The sequence below is a fragment of the Malurus melanocephalus genome, unplaced genomic scaffold (assembly GCF_030028575.1).
Source record: "Malurus melanocephalus ecotype Western Australia unplaced genomic scaffold, MMel_1.1 scaffold_317, whole genome shotgun sequence".
In the NCBI taxonomy this organism is placed as follows: domain Eukaryota; kingdom Metazoa; phylum Chordata; class Aves; order Passeriformes; family Maluridae; genus Malurus; species Malurus melanocephalus.
The window spans coordinates 483,700-509,222 of record NW_026623549.1 but is presented as its reverse complement, the minus strand read 5'-3'; the positions used below and the strand labels follow the sequence as shown (position 1 = coordinate 509,222).

Sequence of the window (25,523 nt, the reverse complement as noted above, 5' to 3'; positions counted from 1 at the left end):
CTGAAGGTTTTGAGGCATTATTGAGACAAGTTCACAGCTGACCCAACCTAGAACAGGGTAACAGTTTCATTTCAAGCAAAAGGGTGGAACCAAGACCTCCAGCAGTTCCTTCCAACCAGCCTTTCTCTGCCCAAACACTGCTGTACTTGAGAATGATGTCTCGGCATCATTATGCTCCCTCACAATGAATAACTCATCATAATTCAGGGGTTAAGTTAATAATTAATTTTATGAATGCAAATGCACATGTGGCATAGGAATGGCTAATGAGGAGATGCAGTAAGTTTAGTYTGTCTTTTATAGAATGACATTTAAAGTGTCAAAAAACATGAATAGGAAGTCTATATTATCATTATAAGTTACATACAACACTGCTTTAARTTAATTTACAAAGATCACTCCACTGCGAACTACACAGAATTCCTTACACCCATTATACACATTAAGTATTAAATATATTTCCAAGAAAAATACATATAGGAATAATCCATTTAATTTCAAGAAAATATTTATTTTTACTTAACATACTSTGYGCAGAGATCCACCWGCAGAGTTCAGACAAATATGCTTTTTTTCCAACCCATGAACACAATTTCTGATTACAGAAATTAAATTTATTTATGCAAGTTAAGCAACAGTTTCAGCATTATATTATGAACAATGCTTAGTCAACAGCAGGTGCTCAGTTGCACATTTTCAAATATTAAGACCCYGCTTTCTGTAAGAATCTATTGCTTTGTGTATTCCACCAAACCCTGGAGAGCTTAAGTGTAATAAACTGCATATGTATGTCTTGGTAAACATTTATCCGTCAATGCCCTCAGGAGTTCAGTACCTAAAAGCAAAATGAACTACACAGATCACAAGAACAGAAATAAATGACCCAAAATCCTAATTTCAGACCAAGATGCAATCAACCCTCACTGCGAGTGCTTTCAAATACCATTTTCTAACAAGTGGTAACACCAGACTAACAGGAAAGAAGCGTCCAAGGTATCCAAAGGGAAGGTATTTACTGGACTTGCTCCACTCAAGCCCAAGAATAARTTCAGCAATTTTGCCATTCTGTTATGTGACTACTGAGGTCACTAAGTTCAGAATGCGTGAAGGAACAGAAGCTTTGCACTGCGCTCTCAGCCTCTTTGAAAAGATAAACCCACTCAGCAAAGTTGCAGTTGGCTTGTGTGGAAATGAAGGAGAGAGAAAAACCCATGAAGAAGACAGAACTACAGTGGATYAAATAGTTCTTTTATCAACTTTAGCTGTTTAGAGGGCCTGTATAAATCACAAAGTGGACAATCTGTCAGCATTACACTGTCTATCCTACAGGAACTCAACTTAGCCACATCTGCACAAGTTAGCCAAAACCAGCTGTAGCTAGAAGTTCAAATTTTTCCTCACTGAGTAGCCATTGTCTTCTTCTACAGTAGTTATCTCCAGCAGCTACCTTTTGCAATTCTTGTGTAAGAAAACCCAGACATGGAGCAGTAATACCGGCAGCACCCTCAGTCAGGGTGCAGACAATGCTAAGTTGGGTGGGAGTGTTGATTCTCCCAGGTAATAAGGGAYAGGACAAGAGGAAATGGCCTMRAGTTACACCAGGGCAGGTTTACACTGGGTATTAGGAAACTTYTTCGTGGAAAGGGTTGTCAAGGAACAGGCTGCCCAGGGAAGTGGTGCAGCCACCATCCCTGCAGGTATTTAAAAAATGTGCAGGTGAGGCATTTAGGGACAGGGTTTAGTGGTGAACTTAATGAYCTCAGAAGTCTTTTACAACCTAAATGATTCTACAAAAGCTTTGGTTTAGGTCTCAGTTTGTAATATACATTTGTATATTCCTTGTATATACATTAAGTATATGTATATACATTAAGATCACAGGTGGCATTTTTGTTTCTAATTTAGAATGTAAATACAGTAATCAGCTTTCATGACTGTCAAAGCAATGTGAAATCTTCAGTCAGTGTAATTTGAACAGTTTTTATATGCTTTCTTTTCTAAAAAGATCAAATGTTGCATTTAAAAGATGTTCCTCTAGTTATATCTGGGTCGGCAGAGAGTGATAGCAGCATATTTATTGAAACAATCCTAAAAAACCAGAACCCCACACCTAAGTGTCTCAAACAGGTAATAATTGGCAGCACAGGAATACTTTTGACCCTGGATTCATTGACTGAATTTATGTCCAGAATTGCCCCAGAGGGAAGGAAAGTGGAAGAACAAGTTGTTAGCAGGCACTTAAATACCAGTGTGATGTGTTCTCATGCTTAGTGAAAATGGGGGGGAGGTACTTTGCCTAGGTTAAACATCCTTCAGTAGCTGCAAAATTTTTTAACCTCCTATAGACACCTTAAATCCTTCAAAGATATTGGTGAGCAGTACCAGTAAATTGAAAAAGAATTTTTGTAAGTTACCTTTCATCTACATCCTGGAACAAACAGGTTGGTGTGTGCGTAGTTGTAAAAATTCTTTTGTCAGGAGGAATTCGAGGTGCTAAGAGAAAAAGAAAAGCATATTATCAAGGGGGTTTTTTGCATATATAATATTTCAAGCTGCCAGTCCAAATTCCAAGGAAAGCAGCTTGCTAGCTCACGGCATCTCAGCAAGGACAGAGAATAGGGACAATATTTTTCACTTCAATAAAGCTTGAACAGCTCTTACGTTTAGGAAAACAAACTAGTCTTGGTGCACACAAGGATTACCTTCATARCCAGAATGGACTTTTTCTGCAAGCAGCACACAGCAAAGCTGGTCTTCTGCTATTTCTGGATCTTGCACTTTGATAAGGTAAGGAGTCATCCGGAATGGGTGATAGCAAATCTCATTTTCACGCTCCTTTCCCGCACTAATAATTAAAGAGAGTTAATTATTTCAACAGATTAATCTTACGCGAAATAAAATTTTAATTTATCCATTGTATTTCCCTCATGACACAAGAACTGCATGTCAGCTACTAAAATAGCACCCAAGATCTTAACTTTGGTTTTTTTTTTTTTTTTAGTGGAAGTGAATTTAATTCGGATGGTATCCTTCACATACCAACTTCTATAAAGATTGTGCTGTTCTCTCTACTGCCTAAAACAAATATCTACAAGAGTGTTATACGAAAATTTGATAGAAAAAGAAAAACTCAACTCATTCAATAGATTAAGTTATTTTGTTGCCTTTCAGAGGGAAGAATTTACAGGCTTTTTTAATGAAGACTGTTAACCTCCTCAGTTAACATAAAGATCATCTTTTAATCAATATTTATTCCAGTTTAAAAGCAGTGTAATATTTAATAACAGGTGTTTACTTAACCAGAATGCAAACACAGTAATGAAAACAACCATTAACACAGTGACCAAAAAAAAAAAAAATCAGTTGTAATAAGTTTATAACAGCAGAGCTTTATAAAAGTAAAGCTTTTGAAACCTTTAGTTAGACAAAAAAGTCTCCAGTAACATCAGCAATACTTCTAGAGTACAACACTCTGGAGCAGTGTACTACCTCTAATTCCTTTAAAGTTTACTTACAACTATTTATTTACCCCAGAAGTAATTAAATAATAGGTTCCACTATTTTTGTTTCAGAAATGCTTCCAGAATGGTAATAGGCATCAATAAATCAAATTGCACAAGAAAGAAAATATGTTGCCAGTTTTCCACAATAAAAAAAAACAAAAAACTGAATAGGAGTGATTGATGGCAGGAAAAGAAGGAAGAAAAGCAAAACCAAAGAACTGTGTCATCTAATAACTGCAAATGAAACAAGTCAAGTTGCCATCAAGTATCCTCCTAGGGGACACTTGGGATAAATTTTTGATGAAACAGTTTTCTAGCATGAAGGAGACTGAAGCAGGTGCTGAAGAGAACAGCTCAGTTTACAGGAACCAAAGGCTTTCCAGAGCAGGAGGAGATGCTGCATCCCCTCCCTTTATGGCACAAAGGTCAATATTCACAGGGATTAACCTCCAAGATGCAACTTCCCGAAATCAATTCACTGTTCTCTGTAGCTGCTACAGTTAATCAATTCAAGGATGTGCATGTGTTTTGCTTTATGACCACATTATGAAAAAGCATGAAATGTACCATATGGTTCTTATAAAAGTCAAATACTTATGCAATGCTTGGTTTCATAACCCTAAGCTTTACAATAATTGTTGTCTTACCTGATGCGACAGAAAAAAGATTTCTCTTCCATGCAATCCTGGGTGGAAGACTCTAGAAATATTAAACATATTTCATAGTGTTACAAATTACTAGAAGTTTATGATATTTAGCACAAGAACTTTTCCTTAGATGATAAAGGATGATTTTTTTCAAAATTTATGTTCCCTGAAGTCTCCATATGTATTTGTACACCAATGTACGTCATAAGCAACTAAATTTGAGCATCACTCAGATTCTGAGGCTGTTGTGTGAATCACTGCTGCTTGTTTATCAAGCCTTTTCTCTAAACATATCTGAACAGCTCTCCAGTTTGAGCTGCTTGCTCTTACCAACTCTTTCACAGTACTTTATCCCAATGAYCAAAAATGTTCCATCACCCAGAACTTCAAAATTTGACCTTTTTCCTAGAAAGGCACTAGGAGAGCTCACTCACCAAACACACTTCCTACCCACCCCTCYTCTCYTTTTCCTGAAGGCTTCTTCTCATATTTTAAGCCCATTTCCCTCCTTATCCAGAGTAGCCACACACTGATTTTCAAGGGAAGTTCTGGCATTTCAAAGGCCTTCAGCACACAATACTTTTGGGTATTATGTTGTATGGCAGCTGATACATGAGAGAGTGTGCACAGTTCCACTTACTGCATTTTTTAATTTGAAGCTATACACGAACATAATAAAACTACAGAARAAGTTTTAAGAAAATAAAAAGGAAARAGAAAAAGCCCTGCATAACTGAGTAATCAGGGTCAGTAATAAATGCTGACCCTGTAATCCTGTTTTGAGCCAGAGATTGTACCAGAGACCTCACAAGGTCCCTTTTGACCCGCTTTATGTGTTTAGTGCTTAGTATATATTCATTGCTAATTGTTTTTTCAGATTAAACACAGTTCATACCCTGGCTTAACYTCACAGATCTGCAATGGATTGGAATTTCAAACATTTGGAGCAGACCTTCAGCAGTGTTTGGCTGAAACAGTTGGCAGATATTTCTCGATTACTAACAGCTGTAGGTACATGACTAAAACAATCCTACCACAAACAAATAACAAGTACCTTGAGACATCTGATCCCTCACCATTAATTATGCCCAATATMATTTTTCTAAGGCTAGAAGAACAGAGCTATGATTACACTCGGTGAGTGGACAATGATGGCAGCTGAAATACCTTTCCCTACACTGTAATCAAGGTGTCCAATATTCAAATCATAACCATTTTAAAAGGAAGGGGACAGAGTATTGCCCCCTTTATACCTGGAAAAGAAAAAACGTAAAGAAAAATTGTGGTAATTTGATTGCTGGCAAAAGGGGAAAGTAAATCCACCACTCAGCATCAATTCCTACATTGTTTTCATTCCTCATCTGGCTGAAAGGGGCATGAGAACTGATAAACAAAGACAATCAGAACACTCRTAACTGACAAGTCTTGCTGATTTATAAAATATATTTACACACCTCGTATTGTTCAGAGGTGTTCTAATAATGCACCTATGCTATACCCTCAAAAAACGATGGGGAAGGATGGAAGGACATTAAAAATTAGTGCAAATATCTGCATTTGCATGGCTGAAAGAARGTCAGAGAAATAGCTGCTGTTGAGCCCACTCACCAGCTCTATTGCAAATATTCCATGATGGTAATCTGTATGGGGTGGTAGAAGTATAGAACACACTGACATCCTGAGGTGCCAAGAACTCCACAAATTTGGCATTTTTAAAATAACCCCTCTTGCAGCGGAGAATAGAAGAAGCTTGATCAGAGATGTACAAAATTTTCCCAGTTATCAAAGAAACAGCTACAGCAAACATATCCTGAAAAGAAAAATTTCAAATTAGACAGCTTGAAGCATTCTCCAGTGCAACATATATTTCTTAGAAAAACATTTAAAATATAAAAATGCTAAGTTCAAAATAAGAATTAAGAAAATTGTGTTGAACATCTGTAATAAAGTAAAATTAACYTGYTTRTCAARTAGACATWGACAGAACACTTTTCAATTATGCARTGAGAATAATGCACTACTATTTACCAGGTTACAAGCCCTATATATCATTGTCTAAAATTCTATGATGCAGGATGAATTTACAAATTAAGAATTAATGAACTTTCAGCCATAAAACTTCACCTTTTCCCTGTGCTTGTTACAGACATGGTTCACATTTATGAAATACAGCTGTTTTGTGAAAGGCTGTTTGTGTTAGCTGGTCCATCCACTGCAAAGTGAAAAAAATGCTCTAAACCACTTGGTAAAATATGAGTATAGAGATGGGAAGAAGTCCCACACACTCCACTTGTATTGTTTCATATTGCTCCTCTTCCTGACAGAGTTTCCTGCGTCATAACCTTTGGAGTGCTCCATTCACAAACACTGCACACAAACTCAAGAGCTGTCAGCAGAACACTGCTTTCACAAATGGATATTCAGATTACTTGAACAATGTTTATGACATTTGGCTGAATTTTCAGTTGTACTCTACTCTTCCTATTTATTTCACCTCGGGGGCAGCCTTTACTATTCATAGATTCAACAAAACCCACCTAGTTCAAGTTATGGAACATCCTGCACCATGCTCCTGTTTTAGAGAATTCAAAACTTTAACCATTCAAACAGAGGTTTCAATTAAAAAAAATACTATAATGTAGTCTTAATAAGTTTAGATGCCATCATTTTTTGAAGACTCCATAACTTATCCCTAAAATACTAGCAATACAGAAATAAACAATAATTTCAAAAATCATTCAGATTATCATTTTATTGCCAAAACTACATTGATGGTCCTAGCTGCTCTTATCCCTACAGAACACAGCATCACTGGACCCCACAGGAAACCTGTACCTGTCTGCCTATACCAGACAAATCCCACAGAAAAGGACACAGTGATTCCAATGCTTTYGWCACTTTYCAGCCACACTAACACAAAGAACTGGTGCAACATTAAATAATCCCCAGTTATAAGAATAAGCTGAAGTTATTCACTTTGACTAAAATTTGGGAAAGTTAACTGTCCAACTTTAGCAGATGCACTAAAAAGAAAGCTAAGGATGTCTCATAGTGCATTACATCACATGTATATTGAGATGTGTCACACCAGCATCTCCAGGCACAAGGTACAATTCAGAGGGTYACGGAGTTCAAGACTATTTATTTCCCACCTAACTGACAGAAACAAGTTGCTATTTGCAAACACTGCAAAGACTCAGAGTTCTCCTCAACATCCCCTGGAAGTTTCTTCAGCTTTGCAACCCAGCCACCAACTCTCACCTTGTAAAAAGGAGGAATGCCTGAAAAATCCAGCTCTAGGAAACATTTTCAATACACACTGCAGACTCAGGTCACCATACTCACCGCATTTTTCATGATGTATTCTGAGGTTATAGTCTCAACTTCTTCCACCGTGTAAGATGATACATTGAGACCAGCAGGTTGGGATTCATTAATCATCAACAACTGGTAATATTCCTCATTGGCTACATGGGAACAACAAACARCTTATAATCAGGATTACCAATAAACACCCAGCCTGGAAGCAGTAAACGGCCAAAATATTTTTTGGCATAAATGCAGAAGTTGGGAAGTTGGCAGTTGGSAAATCTAGGCACTATTCCAAATCCATCATTTTCCTTGGTAGAGCTTCCTCATCAGTAACTCAAAACAAATTTACATGTCCTAATACACCCATATATGAATGGTCACGTATTGCAGTCTGTTCAACAATTCAAACAGAATGAAATTGTAAATTGTTTTCAAATTAATTTTCTAACTCAACAGAATAGCAATAAACTATCAAGCCTCTTGAGAGCTGCTTTAACTCCCAAAGGAACAAAAGTTAACAGCTAACAAAGAGAAACACGATGAAAATGTCTAGTTAGGTTTTCAGACATAATGCAGCTTTCTGTAGAGCTAAGTTTATTTAAATTCCTATTTTGGAAGTTTCACTTTAGCCAGGTTGGCATTATCTAGGCAGTATCACACTTACCTTTTACTTGTTTAATGCTTTTAAGGGCATATTTCAACGTTGTTAGGACACTGGATTTGCCTTTGACTCTCTTCTCAGAAGGAAGATGAGCTTTCAGCTCCTGTAATGTTTTCAGCAATTCCTTTTGTGTTTTGGCTTTAGTGGACTGCTCACTACTGTAAGATGAAAAACAAAAAACAGAAGATCACTTGAATGCCAGAAGTGACACATTGTCCTCAGAGAAACCAAAATGTACTCTAACACTTGTCATACACATCAATTTGTATCACTAGCCTCATTAACTTTTCCAGTACTCAATATCAACTTTCAGAACTTACGGAATTTCTTACGTTACCATTTAAAATGAAAGATTTACCACCACCTGGAGTGTGATTGTAAAAAGTACTCTGTATGTACAACAGTACATATGCCTGAGCACCACAGAATTTCTTTTTTTCTCTTTGCCACAGTCTCCCTCCTCCCTTTTTAGTGGTATTTTCCTTAGTTCCTTTTTCAAAATCAAACTCAGAAATGTTCATGGAGAGAAGCAGGAGGTCCATTCAAGTCTTCACCTCCTGTTCAAGCAGGTTCTCTTAAGAAAGGTCCCTGAAAAGGGAATGGCAGTGGGAGAGCATCAAGTTAACAAAACAAATGGAGAAATCCTTTGAATAATGTATCCCAGTTAAGCATGGCAATACATGGAATAAGGAAACTTTGACTAAAATTGTAAGGAAAAGAATCAGAGGAGGCTGGAAGCAGAAGTTGCATTCACAGTTCTCAGGTGCATATTCAGAAGAGTTGTCTCAGTGCAGAAGGTCAAACTACAGAAATTATCAGCGCCAACGTCAGAAAGTTATCATCTTCCTTTACAGTTCCTGGTATCTCTTCCCACTATTGAGAGGTGCTGACACAATCAAAAAAGGAAGAGAAAAGGAGGTGAGGGAAGTGAGGGAGAGGAGAGCAAAGACGGGTAGCAGATGGGTAAGAAGGGAGTTAAAATGATAAATTCACCTTGTCTTCAGCATTGGAGATTTTAAAAGCTAATCATTCACAATGATCAAGAGGATTATAGAGCTGTTCTTAAATCTTCCTGGAAATTTTTTCCCAGCCAAAGGAAGATCTTCTATTATCACCTGATTGTCATGGCTAGTAATCTGTAAGAAGTTACTCCAGGCTGTAGAAACAATAGTCTTGGCAACTGCACTGCCTGACTGAAGCAGTTAGRAAAGTGGCTCCAGCTTCCAAGTAAATCTCACGAGGATTTCTCAACATTTTGCTGAGAAGTTTTAAGAGCTTGAAAAGGTATATAAATCATCTGACAGGTGTTGGGTGTATTTTACCAAAAATGCTTGTAGAGTGACAAAGCTGACTTGTGTAAGAGAATACACATTGTTCTTGTTGACATCACAATGTACTATGAGAAATGCAGTATTCATTTACTCAGTGGTCATTTTGTACCAAGAAATAATGGCAAGGGATCAAACAAAAGAGTATAGTACTCCCTCAGGAAACATTATGTTCATGCTGTATATTAAAATCACGTGTACAACGTGGCTGACAGTTTGGACTGATGCAATCAAACAGGGCTTTGTTAACAGAGGTTCATAGAAGAACCCTCTATGCTGGCAGAAGGGAAAATGAGAGAGARGAAAGATTATGAAATAACTGAGTATACTGCTGGTTTGTACTCTCGGGGTACAAACTGGTTCATGAGAGTGGCCAGATTCTTCTGCAAAAAAAAACAAAAAAAAAAAAACCCTTTCCAAATTAGCAGCAAACACAGAAGACGGACATTCTTGGAAAATAAAGTTACACAACTCAAAAATGTTTTTGCAGAGATCAGCAGCATCAGGCATAGTAGGCAGCTACAGGGAAAGTGTGACTTGCAGAGGATAAGCAAGTTCTGTAAAGATATGAGTTTTTCTTTTTTTTTTTTTTGTGGACAGCAAACTGGAAAGGTACCCACAGGTATTAAAAAGAGTTGTTGGTTGGCACTGATACTGAACGCAAGCCTCAGCAGCCTGAATCAAAGATCAAACCTGTAGTTTATCAGACTACTTTAGTCTTCTCTTTGAAAGATCCTTTCTCTAGATAACTTCAGTCTTCCATTCCCAAAAGATGATCAGATTCTGCTCTGTAACCCTCTAGCACTGTGCCCAATGGCTGCGGAGAACACAGTACCATCTAGATTCCTAATTATTTATGAGCAGAGAGCTATTAATGAAATTTAAAATTGAAACATCAAAAAAACTGTAATAAGTAATCCCCTCCAAAATCTTGCATTGAAGAAAACGGAATCAATAGGAAACAAAGATTAAGAAATGCCTTTGGTTCCCTCTTTCAAACTAAGTAACATAAACTTTAGACCAAAATTTCCAGTTGAAAATACAGCATGGAACAAGATCTCCAGATGCCTGAAAGGCAGACACAGAAAATACCTTCAGCAAGCACTAAACAGTGAGTAGAAGTAATTTCMATTTACCACTTTTCTAGGAACTGCATAATGTAGGAACATTTTCAGGCAGGTAGATGTAGATATGGGTCTTAACACCAGCATGCTATAGCTAGATATCCTTGATCTGCTCAGGACCAGGTTTTGATGAGCTGACTTAAAAAAAACAGTACAGCAGGGCAGTCTGAAGTGTCTAAATATGAGCCTTGAAATCACCCAGGGTTCTTAAGTCTACCACGGATAGAAACAGAGTTCGTACAAAGGGATTCCTGCTGCTGCTGTTTGTTTATCCTTACACACTGAAGGCCTGAACCCCAGCAAATGGAACACAGGAGAGGCAGATGATACAGCTGATGGACACCACTCCATGGTGAATTCTGATCTTAACACACCACCAGGTTCAGACTAAATTCACAAGCGCAAAAAATTTAAAAGCTACAAAAACCAACCTAACTGAAAGAATATTCAAAGGTACACACAAAAAATTTAAAAATTATGGAGTTAAGCTACCAAATCAAAACCAAGTAACATGATTTTAAAGGCTGCCACACAACTTGCATGGAAGAGCAAAAAAAAGGTCTAATTTAATCAAATGGTTAATATGACATGCTACTGATTATAGACAGGAAGAGAACCAAAGACAGAATTTTTTATGTAGTTCTCCAGGTTTAGGTAAAACAAAACAAAACCWCGAAATATGACATTATTTAATTCTCCTCATTTAGCATACATGGAAATTACTGAAAAATATATGCCCATTAATTTACCTGCATCCACTGCTGGACTGATTGTGTTCGGAGTTCGCAATCATCAGACTAAATGCGTTAGAGCTGGAACTGGAATAAATAAAGGAGACAAGATGAGTATTTAGAATCCTAACAAACAACTTTCATTGTAGCATTTTATTTTCCTATTAATGACTTGCTACTTAAAAAAACCCAAACAAACAAACCCAAAATCCCAACCCCAAACTTTAAAAGCTTCTGCATGGTACAGCAAATGGGCACTAAAGCTGTAAACATTAGTCTAAGAAGTAYAGAATAGCTTGAGTTGGAAAGGAGCCATAAGGATCAGTGAGTCCCAACTCCCTGCTCCTCACAGGGCCACTAAGGAGGTGGTTCTTACAACAGTTTTCCTCTGCACAGTTATTATTAAAGACATTAAAATAACATGGTTGCATCCTCACATATAAGAATAAACTTTTGATATACAATTACAGAAGTTGGTTTACAAGAAAATAAATAAATAGGGGAAATTAAACACATGATGATGAGAAGAAAGATGCAAATTATGCTGGCCAAGCAAACACCAGTGGTCTTTTCTTTAGGAATTATATTACACAACTTATATAAGATTACAACTTAAGTAGAACACTCAGCTCCACACAGAAGACAGACCTTATTATCTTAGTTATTATTCAGAAATTAGATTTAAATGGAAAAAGTCTTCAGGGCGAAAAATAAAAGTGAAATGTATTTAATAAATAGCTACTACCTTTTATGACAATCTGAAGATTCCATGAGCATTGCTGAATCCTTTCCATTTTCATCAGACTCATGGCCATGAGAATCATGCCCACTTGAATAGTTTTCATTTGTGTCATTCCCACTGGAGTCATTTCCACTGGAGCCACTGCTCATTTCAATATCTTCCTGAAGAACTCCATGAGAGTGTTCAGGTTTTGCTTGAATTTCTGAATCTTCAGCAATCATCTGGCTATGGTTATTTGGAAGTCCAGAATAATCACTCATTTTCTGATGCTCTTTTAAAGAGAATGACGGAGAAATTTTCCCACTGATACCAGGCTGCTGCACAGGGTTCTGCTCCTCAGTGCTAGAGGAGATCCCTCAGAACTTGACAGAGTCCGTGGGACACTCATTAGAAACACTGTCAAGATCAAGAGCAAATCAAGCCATATTCTGATTTTTCCCTCTGTACAAACTCTTTCGAAGTACAGATGCACAAATCTGAGGAGGAAGGGAAGGAAGAAAAAARTTATTTTCTTACTTGCCTTGCTGACAAACTGGAATTTGCACTGACTGAAGAAAGTAAAAGTTACATTCACGGTTAATATATTCAGCATTTGAATGGTGAAATGTTTCAGTTAAATTGAAAATCTTACAATGTTTTATCATGAGAAAGGCATTTACTCTTTAGCAAAAAGGAAGTTGAATAAACATGGAAAAACTCCTTAAAAGTTTGCATATTCCCTTGTTTTCTATTTTCCTATTTAATACTTGACAATATTCCTGCCTAGATTTGGATAACAGCTATTATCATTTTCAGTGAAACCACTCCCTTGGGTTTCAGATTCCCCTGATAACAAAAAAAAGCTCCATTCAGACATCAGAGCACTGCTTATTTAGTTTGGCTATAATTAGGGGTTTTTTTCCTGTTTTATATTGGCTTTTTAAAAATACATAGTTTTAAGGCTTTTTCTTTCTTTTAAGATCAGTTCTGCCATTTTGACAAACCCATCATTTCTCTCTTTGTACAAAAGCCATGTAGGTAGGTAGACAGAACATACAATAGGAATGGGAAATTAAGCACCCAAACACACTTATCTGCCACCACCAAAAAATCAAAGGCATGAATAACCCTGAGAAGAATTGTATTTACTGATCACCACTAATTTGGGGGGTACAATAAAAATTGCTTGGAAAAGTAAAGTTTAAACAAAAAAAAAAAAACCTCAACCCTTTTTTTAAACCAAATTCTCAAAAATCAGAGCATATACAGCAATGAATCAAGAACAGACTAATACTGAAGTACCATCAAAAGTCAAGTACTGGAGAGCAGTTGAACTTTATTAATAAAAAAATCATATTTAATCTGACTCACATCCTCACCCATTTCAGCAACTCAGAGAGAACAATAGCACAAAACTATGAACTAAGATTCTCTTTTGTGAATCTCTGCTGTTTTCAAGAAACACAACAATGTGTGTTCCTTCCTCCTTGCTGCTTTTAAAATATTCAAGATTATAATTATTAACTAATAAACCTCTCACTGGAATAACAGTCAATAAAAAAATTCACAACCAAGTTTTGTTAATATTAACTACAGCAGTTTTGTTTTAAACACAAATAAATAAATATTTATATTTTTAAAGAAAGACTGTAATGGAAAACATTCACAACGGTAATTTAAAACACACTGATTCAACACCCACCAAAGCAACACCACATGGAAGCTATTTTCTTACCCTCCTAATTGATGTTTTTCCAGACATTTTATATTTGAGTTTTTCAGAAAACACTACTTGTCTCCATATTTGCTCAAAATAATATGCCAGATACCTGCTTGCATTTGAAAGTATAGTTTAAGGACACTCACTTAAGCTATCAGTAATGGTACAAAAATATAAATAATTTTTTTCCTTACAAGTTTACTCATAAGACTTTATTATCATTAATAGTAAAAAAAATGCCTTTTGGCAGAGTAAAAGATACTGACATTTCTCTATTGCATGCATTCACTTCAGGTGCTCCAATCCAGATAAAATAAACATCCTGTTATGCTGCTGTATTGAACATTACTGCACTACACTGAATTACCCATCAGTAGCTCCGACAGTTTTTTTCTTGACTAAGGTTAAACACTTCTGTCTTAAAAATTACATAACCAGAGCCTGCGATAAAAGAGTATTTACTCTTAGATGAAACTGCAGGATTATGTCACAATGGCACATTCTCTGGTGGCCAATGATTAACCAGGTCAGATAGTTCATCTCTAATTTAATCTCTGTGATAGAGTGAGCTCACACTTTCCTTTGCCTACTTTAGGACACCTTTGAGGGAGGTTCTGACAGTTTTGGACACGTGCTGCCCACGAGCCTCAGTACCCAGAGCTGCCCACACCAGCGGCGTGCTCAGCCATGCCAGGCTGGGTGTGAGAGGCACCAAAACCAYCCAAGGGCTCAGGGGAGCCAAAATGGAATGGAATGTGGCACAGGGAATACCTGCATGGACAGCATGTGAGACCTGCTACTGCAAAGGTAAGGAGTGTTCTATAAATGTGTAAATCCATTCGCACCCAGGAGATGTTCTTAGCACTACTGCATGTCCTGTGTAAATCAGAGCATTTCAGTTAAATAACTGAAGGCACTCTCAAAAGCCATTTCCCATGTGTCATTTGTTCCATTATTTCTCAGAGGACACTGAGGTTGTAAAGCTCTATGGAAAATTCTGTGAGTAATTAACCCCATCATGATTAAAATGAAGCTTTTGGAAAAAAGGCAMTCACAAYATCACCKTAAAGGAGGYYTGGGGTGTGCAAATATAARGCAAGATCTAATATTTCTCATACTWTATTCTGGGTCCAAGGTTGGAGTTTCTTCCAGTTTTCCTGACAAAATGCTACTTAGATAGATACAAGAGAAATACTGCCAAAATCAAAACACCGCTATCTGCTAATAAATTATATGCTCTCTTTAGAAATGGGGGAAAAGAGCCCTCACAAAAATAAATAAATAAATAAATAAATAAATAAATAAATAAATCCAAAAACCAAACAAAAAGACCAGCCAACCAACCAACCCCTTTGGGCTGCTATATTTAATCCTATTTAAAAAACAATGTAAATCACTGGGTTTATAAGCATGAATTACCAGAAGACAGACTCTCAGCATAGCCCTAAATTCWCTAAAGATAATTAGCCCAATATCACAGTAATGCAGTATTACCAAAATTGTGCTRTTTATAGGAAGAGCAATGATTGCGCCACAGCTTTCCTACTCTGATGTAAATGTTTTACATCTTAGTCTTTAAGCTCAAGAAACCTCTTCTCCTGGATTCTGAAGCCAGAGAGGATTACATGTGCTGTAGTTTTTCCAGCCACGAGAGGTATTTGCAAATATTTTTTTGACACAACCTTTCCTTGGAAAATTATTTTCCCAAAGTCTTTTCTGTAATCTTTGGARGTTTAAGAGGCAATGAAAATGTGCCATAGCTAGCATGTAGAGTGTTACAGTTTGAAATTCTGAGTTGTTAAACCACTGGTGAGCAATTTTTTCCACCTCCAAATATCCTCCACTGTTTTGTCTCTTCCSTTCTTTCCCTGACACCCAAGCTAGCTCCTGCCAGGTATTTGTAGGAAACTTCAGAAGTGATTTGTTCCCAAAATAGACAGATAGATAAATAAATAAATAAATGGTATCCARTAACTTTTGAGGAATTTCCTGTGTCTCCTTGAACAAGAGTTGACAGATTCAGTAACAGTGAAGCTTTCAGGGCTTTTTAAGGTATTTTTACTTTAAGCTGTGAGTACAAATTAAGAGAATCAGCAACAGAAAATAAATAGACCCTTATGAGATACCATGTGAATTTTCTTCCTCTTGGTATCGGCAGAAATTTGTGTCTGGAAACATTTCAGTCATGTTACTTCTGGCTCTAACTAACAATATGCCAGAGCTTCTGCTGCTTTGCCCACACCTAATAACTACATTATAGTGATGACRATCTGGATCCCAAGGACAATCACACCAGAAAAAAAAAGTATGTGAGTAATGGAGAAAACACAAGTTTGACATCTTCAAAGTWATGTTTCAAAAAGAACTGGCTCAGCTTGAGCTGGAATGGTTTTCTTAGGCAAGACTGGAAGATTAACGTCACTAAAAGTGAGTCTTGCACAAAATTTCTTCTGTTTCAAAAGCCTCAGTGCCAGAGGCACATACCAGAGTAAGGAATACAGGAAGAGTAAATGGAAGGAACAAGAAAAATATTATGATAAACTTGCAAGAGCTTCTGAAGAAAAAAAGGAAGAGGCGCATTTCCAAAACAAGACTTTGCTACTTTGAGGGAACCTTGGCGCTTTTAAAATTWATTATGCAATGTCAATATGTACCCTAACTTTGGAGAGATTTTCTTAGAAAAGACTGGAGTGACTGTGAAAAAAGCTCAGGCTGGCAATAACCTTCCAMCATGCTCTGCAATTTAGATAAGAAGTGATGCAGCTGGCTAGACTTCACTCTMGGCAGAGAGACCTTAAGTGGAACATCTGCATGCAGACACCAGCACTGTGCAAACACTTCAGGAGCACAGACGGTCAGACATCACAAAGAGATTAATTATCTTTGAAACTAATCTCAGAAAATGACATAATAAATTGCACATATTCATCCTGCTCATATTCTTGAATAAATTCCCAATCACTAACCAAACAACACTGGAAGGCAAAAGCTCGTATGTTTTCCCAGTCTGAGGTTCTCTCCTGTTACCAGTTTGAGGAAGGTAATTACATCCCATACCAAGTTCAGTAAGCATCTGAACATGGAAACACAAAGAGATCTTTTAGGTTTGATCTTGAAAGAAGCCAAGTTTTTCTGTATTTTCTGCTACATCTTTCTAAAGTTACAAGGGACATTGACTGTTTTAGCTCCATACATAAAACCATTTTTAATATGAAACCAGCACCAGTTAAGCTTGATTTTAAGGCAAGTGGCTCAAAAAACCACTCTATTCACTCTGGCAAAGGTTTGAACTCTCTGAGACCCTGATGCAATTTGTGTGAAAGACACCATAGTTTCACTGAGCACTAAGGACAAATGTAGGCATTGATATGCCACGTTAGACATGCAGCCAATGTCTTCTGGTTATTCATTACCTAGAGTTGCTCCTTTATCCTGCAGTAAGACAAAGGAAACAGCCTGAACTTTAATATCCAAAAAGAGCCACACCAAAGTATGTATGAAAGAAGCAATTGAGCTTCTGCTTTTGAAAAAAAACATTAAGAAGGGTTGTAGAACACCAAGGAGACAGATTTCTTTTGAAACCGTAACTTTAAAAACAAAAATTTTGTTTCAGCAGAGATCTRGTTATATTCACAGATTTTTCCAGATTTCTTGTCACACAAAAACTACCATGTTCAATACTGGCATAGAAAGGATTAGAAACTAACAATCCAGAGCCAAAACGATCCAATTCAAGGATTGAGTAAAAGGAAAACATCTAAAGGCTTCAATCTAAATTTGCAACTACAATGGATTTATCAATATTCCCAAAGAAGCAAGAGGCACRCCACAGTTTATGACTACAGACATGTGAATATACAAGTACTCTTGACTGTACTAGCACCTATGGGACACATTCCTAATGGTCAGGATTACATTTTACTGAATACCTTGTCAACAAGGGCTTTCCACAAGCCTTCTGGATTTTTGCTTTGCAAAATTGTAAGTTTTCTTATTTAGATGACAAATAACTAGCAAGGGTTTAGTCACATCATGCATTTTTAGATAACTGAAAATTAACACCGACAATGAATGCATTCTCCCTGTGTAATTAAACAATAATTAGATGCTTGGTAGTTTAAAAACGTAAGGAAAGAATGTTGAAAAACAAACAATCATCCAAGAAGACGTGCTCAACTGTGCAACTTCAACACTGATGGCTTCAAGTTTTTCTGGCAAGAGCATTTAACAATACCTTCATTAGGACATTTTCGGGGGTGGGAGGGAGAAAAAGATGGCAATATTCTCAGACTATAGGAAACAACAACAAAGATGCTCAGTAATTTCTTGCAAGATCTTTTTACTAAGAAAAGTAACTTTTTTACTAGATTACTCATCTCACTTMAAGTAATCATGAACAAGTTTTGCTCTTTTTCTAAATATGCAGCAACATCTAGTATACCACAAATGCTCCCGTAAAATCTGAATTTCACAGTATTAATTTCACTTTTTGATAAGGATTTGCCTTTCAGTTCAAGAAAAGCCTGAACACAAGACTCTTATTTAAATAAAAGCTAGGAATATCTTTATAAAGGTCATCCCCATCAACCACTGCTTACAGYTGCCACTTTCCAAAGAGAGGAACTGATCAAGACACAGCTCTGGTGCAGAGCCATCCAAGTGCCACCCTGAATTTATAGCAGCACTGGTAYAGTAAAAAGTCAGCATCAGAACAGGGCCCTGGCATCTACAGTAAGGATGTTTGAAACCACATTGTTTCACCACTGAAGAAACACAAACCTGAATTGAAGAACAAGTATGGTTTTAGGCTAAAAATATTTTAACTTCAAATAAAGTAACTCCCAGTTTATATCCAAAATATTTTTCTGAAGGAGTGTATGTATGACTGAAATCCCAGTTTTTAGATAGCACAAACACAGAACAATGTATTTTCTGCATAAGCTCTAGAGGGGCAGGAGGGGAAGTGTCTTTCTACTAGCATGAATCATAATAATTATGTGTGATTCTTACCTGGTTTTTCTATGAAATGGTGGTAAAAGTGTTTATCAAGCTCCCTCCCAGCTAGCATCAAAAGCATGAGGTGCCTAGGTCCAGAGTCTCCCACATGCATTTAATTCTTGTCTCATCCTCTTCTACTGGAAATCTTTGACCATTACAGAGTCCGGACACCTCTATAACTATAAAATATAAAAGAAATACCTGGGCCCCCCAACAGTGTCCTCTTCAAACAGATACCAGAGAGATGCTCACAGTTATGCCACGCCTATGCAGATAAATGTTGRTTAAACATGAAACTGTCATACAGCAGAGGAATAAGACACAAATTTGCATTTTAAACACTTTTGCTCTAAAATAAGGTCTTACAGAGTTTTAAAGTGATAGCATCTTCTATACTAGATAAAATAACCGTTAGGATTCACAATCAGAGTGGTATCATACTATGTACAGGCTGCATGGGCTGAGCCATGACTGAGAACTCAGGGCTGGCCTCCAGTAGGGCACACAGCCAAATGCCTGATGTGGTCAGCAGCAGCTCCAAGTGCTTATCAAGTTTGGTTACAATCCGTTTTATGACTCTGTATCACTGCAGGATTAGTAAGAGCATTAAAGATTTTACCAGGCAGTTACAAAATTTCAATTAACATAATGATAGAGATCAAAAGAGACTTCTGGAGGCACCTTGTCCAACTAACTCTGTTCAGGCAGTCACCTAGAGCACACTCCTCAGGACCACCAACAGATGCCTTTTGGCTATCTCCAAAAATGGATATTCCATAGTCTCTCTGGGAAATCTGCTCCTGTGCTCACTCACTATCACAGTAAAAAAAGTGTCTCTTTGTGGTCAGAATCCATACTAACAAAGTGCACTAACACTATTATTCTTCCTAATAAAAACAGTTTCTCAAGAGAGACACTGGGAATTTTGGTGAAAAAACAAAAAACTGAAAGCTTTTCTACCAAGTGTAGGAAACTAAGTCTGTTGGTGCATGCCACTGCCACGCAGCACAAAGAAATGGTAGAATAAAAACCAGAAGTTCAGAAGACCAACATTTGTGTGGCAGACAATTACATCATTTTAAGAGCTTCATCTGAATATGCAGAAGAAATGTTTGGAACAGYGTTCAAATCCCAAGCTAACCACTCTGGAAGACAGCCCATGCTAACATGCCTTAATTTAACATGCTGCACGTCTACCAACTGYTAAAAGTACATTTGTGTTGGCCAGACTAAAGGAAGAATTTATTCACAACATTCCATCCTGCATAACATCATGAAGCCAATACAAGTTCTGAAATACTCATATTATGATACAAATCTGTATGCACTGGTTCTTCAAATGTTTTGCTTCTGTTTTTCTCATAAACTGATAATACAGGATTTAAATTATAGGCTTTATCTCTGACCACAAGAAGTGTTAGAAATTGCTGTATTCAGAATTACTTGCAGATTTCACTGGTTTTAGTTTGGACACTGAAAATGTGCAACATCTGTCAGCACCAGTCAAATCCTTGTTTAAAGACTGCTCTTGCAATTCGCTTGCACTGAATCAACTTCCTGGAAAATTTTCAATCAAAAAAAGTAAAGGAGGTTTAAAAAAGTCTAGGTTTGAGGAGATATTCACAGTAGCAGCATGTACCATTTTCATTGTGTATCATATTGGTTTCATGTACTTAAAACACTTAGGAAGACATTAAAACATTAAGGAAGAATAGTCCTTGTAAGCTACTAAAAATTTTCATGATAAGCCTTTCTACAATTCAATGGCAAGTAAGACAAATCTACATCAAAAGGATTTTTATCTGAAACAAAATGCCTGGTTTGAATGACTTAYATTTAAACAGTCTGAACAGAATTAGGAGCACCAAATTCTATTTGTTTTCTATTATCTATCAGGGGAAATGTACAGGTGATTGAGTATGCMCAAGYCCCAAAAAGCTAAAGGAGYTCATMTAYAGATGGCATCTCCAATAAGGTCTCYTCCACAGAAGGAAGTCTAATTTGTTCAGTWTACAAAGAAGACAGAACTTCTGRCATTTCCTTCCATACTGATGCATATCTACTCTAAGAACAGAAGACTTCAGATAATATAAAGGAGTAAACAACCTGCTGTAGGGAACACACCTGTGATACAGGACACAAACCAAGCTGAACCAAGTTCACTTTCTGTAGAGAACTGAAGTCACACCTGCAGCATTGAAAAGAGAACATCAGCTTTTACAACCTATTCAGATCACATTTTCCAGACATAGAAAGACAGGTTTGTTTGGTTTTTTTCCCAGTCATTTAGACTAAACAGACACTGTAGTGTTAATCCTCAAAATCTCAGTTACAACTCCTTCTGTATTGCAATATTAGAGTACAATCCAGATAAGCTATCTTTCCTATCTTGGGCCAATACTGCCCCATTATCAGATCACATTTAATGAAAGCACAGGATATATTTTCTTTGCGTCACAAATTACATTTCTCCACCATTCTCTAAGTATGTTTCCTTTTTTTGCTCCAATAACCATCAACTTTTCTTCATTTTCAAAGCAGAGCACAGCTGACTGAAAAATACTGTTGGAAGCTACAACCTGCTTTTTTAAATTCAAATTTAGGAGCATAACATTTTCCCTTTTCTTCCTGAGCTATCATCCTGATTATCTAAGCAAAAGTAGGTACTTGGTTTTCTGGACCCCAAAAGTTTTCTCAAAACTGAAAGTTCTTAAACACCTGCAGGAGCAACCAAAAAACATGGAAGCTATTCATAAATATCTGCACTACACTAAATTCCAGTTTCATAAAAACTTAGAGAAACCACAGCATTTCTGTGTACTTAATGATTTGTGCAACAGGTCTTTAAAAATGCAGTGCCCTGAAGAGCTCTATCTTTGGGCATTCTGACACTACATCTCAAAGGAAGTACACAAAAGAGAAACAACAAAAGCACAGAAACACCTCCCACCCTCCCAAAGTCAGACTCATTAAGACAGAACTGATATTACAAATCACTTTCTTGGGTAAAGGATAAAACACTCACCTTAATGAAAGTACTAATCATGATCGTTCCAAAACTGAAAGTGTCATCAATATATTCCTGTAAAAAAAAAAAAAAGAACATCAAGTTTTATAAGCAAGATAAAAAGTTATTATAAAAGATAAATCAAGTCCATTTAATAATGCAATACAAGTCCAACCATGCAAAATGTCTTCCACAGATGAAGAACAGTTATAAAGACTACACTACAAATAAAAGATGAGAGAAAATACAAGGAATTTTACTGATAGAAGTATTTATTATTGTAACCTAACTTCTAAACTGGTTCCTTGAGCAATGCACAGAATAACTATCCAATGAATTCTGTTTCCTTTATGAACATAAAGGAATTCTCCTAAATTTTCATTTCTGCCAGACTAGAAATAAAGATTATTCTGCCCTTTCAGATAATTACTGCTTGYGCTGTTAAACCCACCACTTGTGCCCAAGACTCCACAGTGGATCTGATCATCCCCAAGAGCTAACAGAAACTGTCTCATATTTATTCCTTCACCTTGAATAAGAGACTTGGCCCAGAGCCAACTTTAATTGCCAACAGGTTGGTTATTTGCCATTAAAAAAAAGGCAGCCGGTGCTGAAACATCTTGTGAAGACACTCAACATCTTCATATGCCCGATGCTAATTTCTAGACATCCTTCCTTCCAGTCTTACAAAAGGTGCCTTCTCAAAGGTAAGTAAAATTACTTGTATGCAATGTGAATTAAAAAAACACTATTTTCTTTGTAATCAGAAAATGCTATTCTCTTCTCAAGAGAACTGGAGAGACCATCAAGCACCATCAATAGTCAGAGCTCTAATATTTGCATGTCAACTCTTTCCCTTTTTGAAAGAAATGACAAAAATTATACATTTGAGGTTTCCAAGCATCACAGAAAGGAGGGAAAAAATATCMCATTCCACCATGAAGTCATGTATTTCACCTTTATTATAGATGAAACCAAGATCTAAAAGTATCTCAATACCATGTATCAGCTTTAGTACTTGTTGACATTCCCATTAAATGGTATATTTGCATATCTACTGCTCCTCCCCCATAAGGAAAAGGACAGAATTTCACCATGRGTTATCACATTAACAATAGTTTCAGGCTAATGCTGCTCTTTAGACGCTGCTGTAGTTCACACCCTGTTCAAAATTTCAGTCAGAATCAAAGTCCCCTTCTGGAAGACGCTGTGCCAAATTAATTCTCTTCCCYATCGTATCAATAATACACTCCAAAAAGCGCAGCAACCTAACAAACATGATGTACTTGTCCTTGCAGTTGGATGTATTAGTACTGAAAGAAGAGCTCAAGCCRCAGAAGAACCCATGGCAGAGATGTAATTGAAAGCAAGTAAGTGCTTTATACTGAAGATCTCTGYACAATTAAAGAAACTAAGCAGAAACACGAAAGTACAGGTAACAAGGTCAAGCACAAAAACTGTACTGAGATACAAAAGCTGCAAGGAATAAGGATGATGGAAGTGAAACCAAGCAAAAAGGAAAGTACTGGACATCCTCACCACTTCATCTTGTCTCCCTAAGCTTCAATTACAATAAATTGCAGATGTTATTTAACAGTGAAGTACCTCTGTTTCAGGACAGGATGATAGAAAGGCGATGGAGTTCTGGTTCTACTTCTAAAAAGCCAGTTCTACTGGAAAAAAAGCCATCTATACAAGGAAATCTCTACCCCTCTCTAGTTACTCTATCTATAAGAAAAATCAAGCATTAAGAATTACCATGGTATGCTAAAAAAACAGGTGTAAGCAAAACTRAAGTCTTTCCCAGACATTTTGGCATGCAGATGAGGTTTCTTTCCTAGCATCACATCCTGTCAGGATCAACACTGGCACTGCTTGTACTGAACTTSTGCAGAAGCTCACACCATCTGCAGAAACTCCTCATCCTCTTGCCCCAGGAAATTGCATTTCATCATGTAAATAGCATGTTGATTCATTACCCCTTTAGCATCCTCAATAAAATTTTCCTTCCTATTGGGAGAAAATGAAGGGAAAAGGAAAACCATATTCCATGATTAAATATGTTGAGAAGGCAAATTTAGCCTCACTTCTGATTGTGTTTACAAGCAAAGTTGTCTAAATCAGACTATCAAAAAACATCAGAGAAATCAGAAGGGTCCTCTAGGACTACCAAACACTACTTCAGCAGCAGTTCACCAGTAGCTGAAAACACCTGTACAATAAATTATTCACTTTACAAAAGTTTTCACACAAATTCTCATAACCTCTCTTAAATATGTGGGGGAAATAGGCACTTCAGAACCACTGCCTGTGCAACTTGCATGAAACTCGACATATCGGAGCTGTCCCTTAGCAATTCCTCAAGAGGGAGAGGGGACCAAGTAAAGATTCTGTACTGCTACAAGCCCAGTGCAGGCATTCAGACAAAGACCCCATCTACCCTTCAAGGTAATGCCAGAAATACAAAGCAGAGGCACAGAAGGCTGGCCTGCCCATGTCCCAGCRCTGCTGGCAGGCAGAGTACAAGCAGGCTGCACAAGCGTGCCTGGTGATGTGCTAAGCCACTTAGCAGAGCATCAGATCAAGGCATGGACGCCCAGGCATGTGGAGTCCCATGTGTTCGGGTGCCTGCCTACTACATATGGGCTGCTGGCTCCCTGGCAGCATGAASAGAACACGCTCAAAGAGTCACTTCAAAGCTCTCCACAGGCTTTGCACAAAAATCATCTGGCCCTTCTTCATTCTGGTCTTCTCTACCACACTGTATTTCACAAAATACAGTGTATTTCACAGCCTGGGGCCACAAGAAATCCCAGCACCAGAAAGCAAAACCAATACCCTCTGAAGTGTGGTTTTGACTGCYACATTTTCTTTTTCCATGTCCTTTAAACATACTTCACAGAAAGAGGGATGTTGCCTATAACTAAAGAGAAGCACCCTYGCCCAGCTGCAAAGCCCTAAGTGTCAGAAGGCAGAGTTGTTTTTCACTAGCCAACAATTAGTGAGCAAAGTGTTTGCCTTACAACCACCAATGTTGATAGCCTGACCCCCACTACAGCAGTGAAGTCTAAGGCAGCAGTTAAAGCAGGAAAGCGGACAGCCACTCTTTGCACAGGACACAAAACACCATCAGCAGACAAGCATTTTTTATACAGGACACAAAACAGCAGCAGCATTACTTTCGAGACCAACATTTTCTGCATCCARCCTCATCCGTATCCAAAAGTACAAGTCAAAGCCTTTTTGAATAACACAACAATATCACAAAGAATAATACAGGTATTAACTGACTCCTTCGCTGTTCAGTGCTTGACAAGCTAAATTAACATAATGAATATTTAAGCCGTTTAAAACTTGCATTACAGGGATATAATTGAATGTGGAAAGTATGAATGTTGTAAGACAATCCAGTTAAAAATCTCTATAATCCACCATCCTCACAGACGAATTCTAGGCCATGCAATCAAAACTGGAGACAAAAATTCCTTTTCAAAACACCTGATGATCTAGTAATTATGATGTGGTAACATTATGAATATAACAGTGTCTATGGGACATTCATGCCAAGTGTTACACAAGGCCTTGCTAAGAACATGACGTTCCTTTTAACATAGGCCAACCATAGCAACCCTATAGACAACACCACAGTTGATCTAGACTAGTGATAATTTACTTGTTCTACTGGCTACTGGTAATCTTCTTGCTTCTAAACTGCAACAAATATATTTAATCCCATGGTAACTTGTTCATTTACTTATACTTTAGGGGGTC

General features: G+C 37.3%; 1 protein-coding gene across 7 annotated transcripts in view; it reads right to left on the bottom strand.

The window, feature by feature from the left end:
- Positions 1-25,523, bottom strand: part of PER2 (period circadian regulator 2) — a 44,530-nt gene that overhangs the window by 15,889 nt on the left and 3,118 nt on the right. For 2 of the 7 annotated variants that reach the window (XM_057377477.1, XM_057377474.1), the window contains exons 2-12: positions 21,771-21,827; positions 20,870-20,933; positions 18,758-19,010; positions 12,052-12,524; positions 11,325-11,393; positions 8,127-8,281; positions 7,496-7,617; positions 5,759-5,960; positions 4,151-4,202; positions 2,703-2,845; positions 2,415-2,493 (exon numbers count right to left, since the gene is read on the bottom strand). In XM_057377477.1, coding sequence (XP_057233460.1) covers positions 2,415-2,493; positions 2,703-2,845; positions 4,151-4,202; positions 5,759-5,960; positions 7,496-7,617; positions 8,127-8,281; positions 11,325-11,393; positions 12,052-12,308 — 1,079 coding nt within the window. In that variant the 5' untranslated portion in view covers positions 12,309-12,524; positions 18,758-19,010; positions 20,870-20,933; positions 21,771-21,827. The remainder of the gene's footprint in view (positions 1-2,414; positions 2,494-2,702; positions 2,846-4,150; positions 4,203-5,758; positions 5,961-7,495; positions 7,618-8,126; positions 8,282-11,324; positions 11,394-12,051; positions 12,525-18,757; positions 19,011-20,869; positions 20,934-21,770; positions 21,828-25,523) is intronic. The other 5 variants (XM_057377479.1, XM_057377478.1, XM_057377476.1 and 2 more) reach the window with 5 other exon arrangements.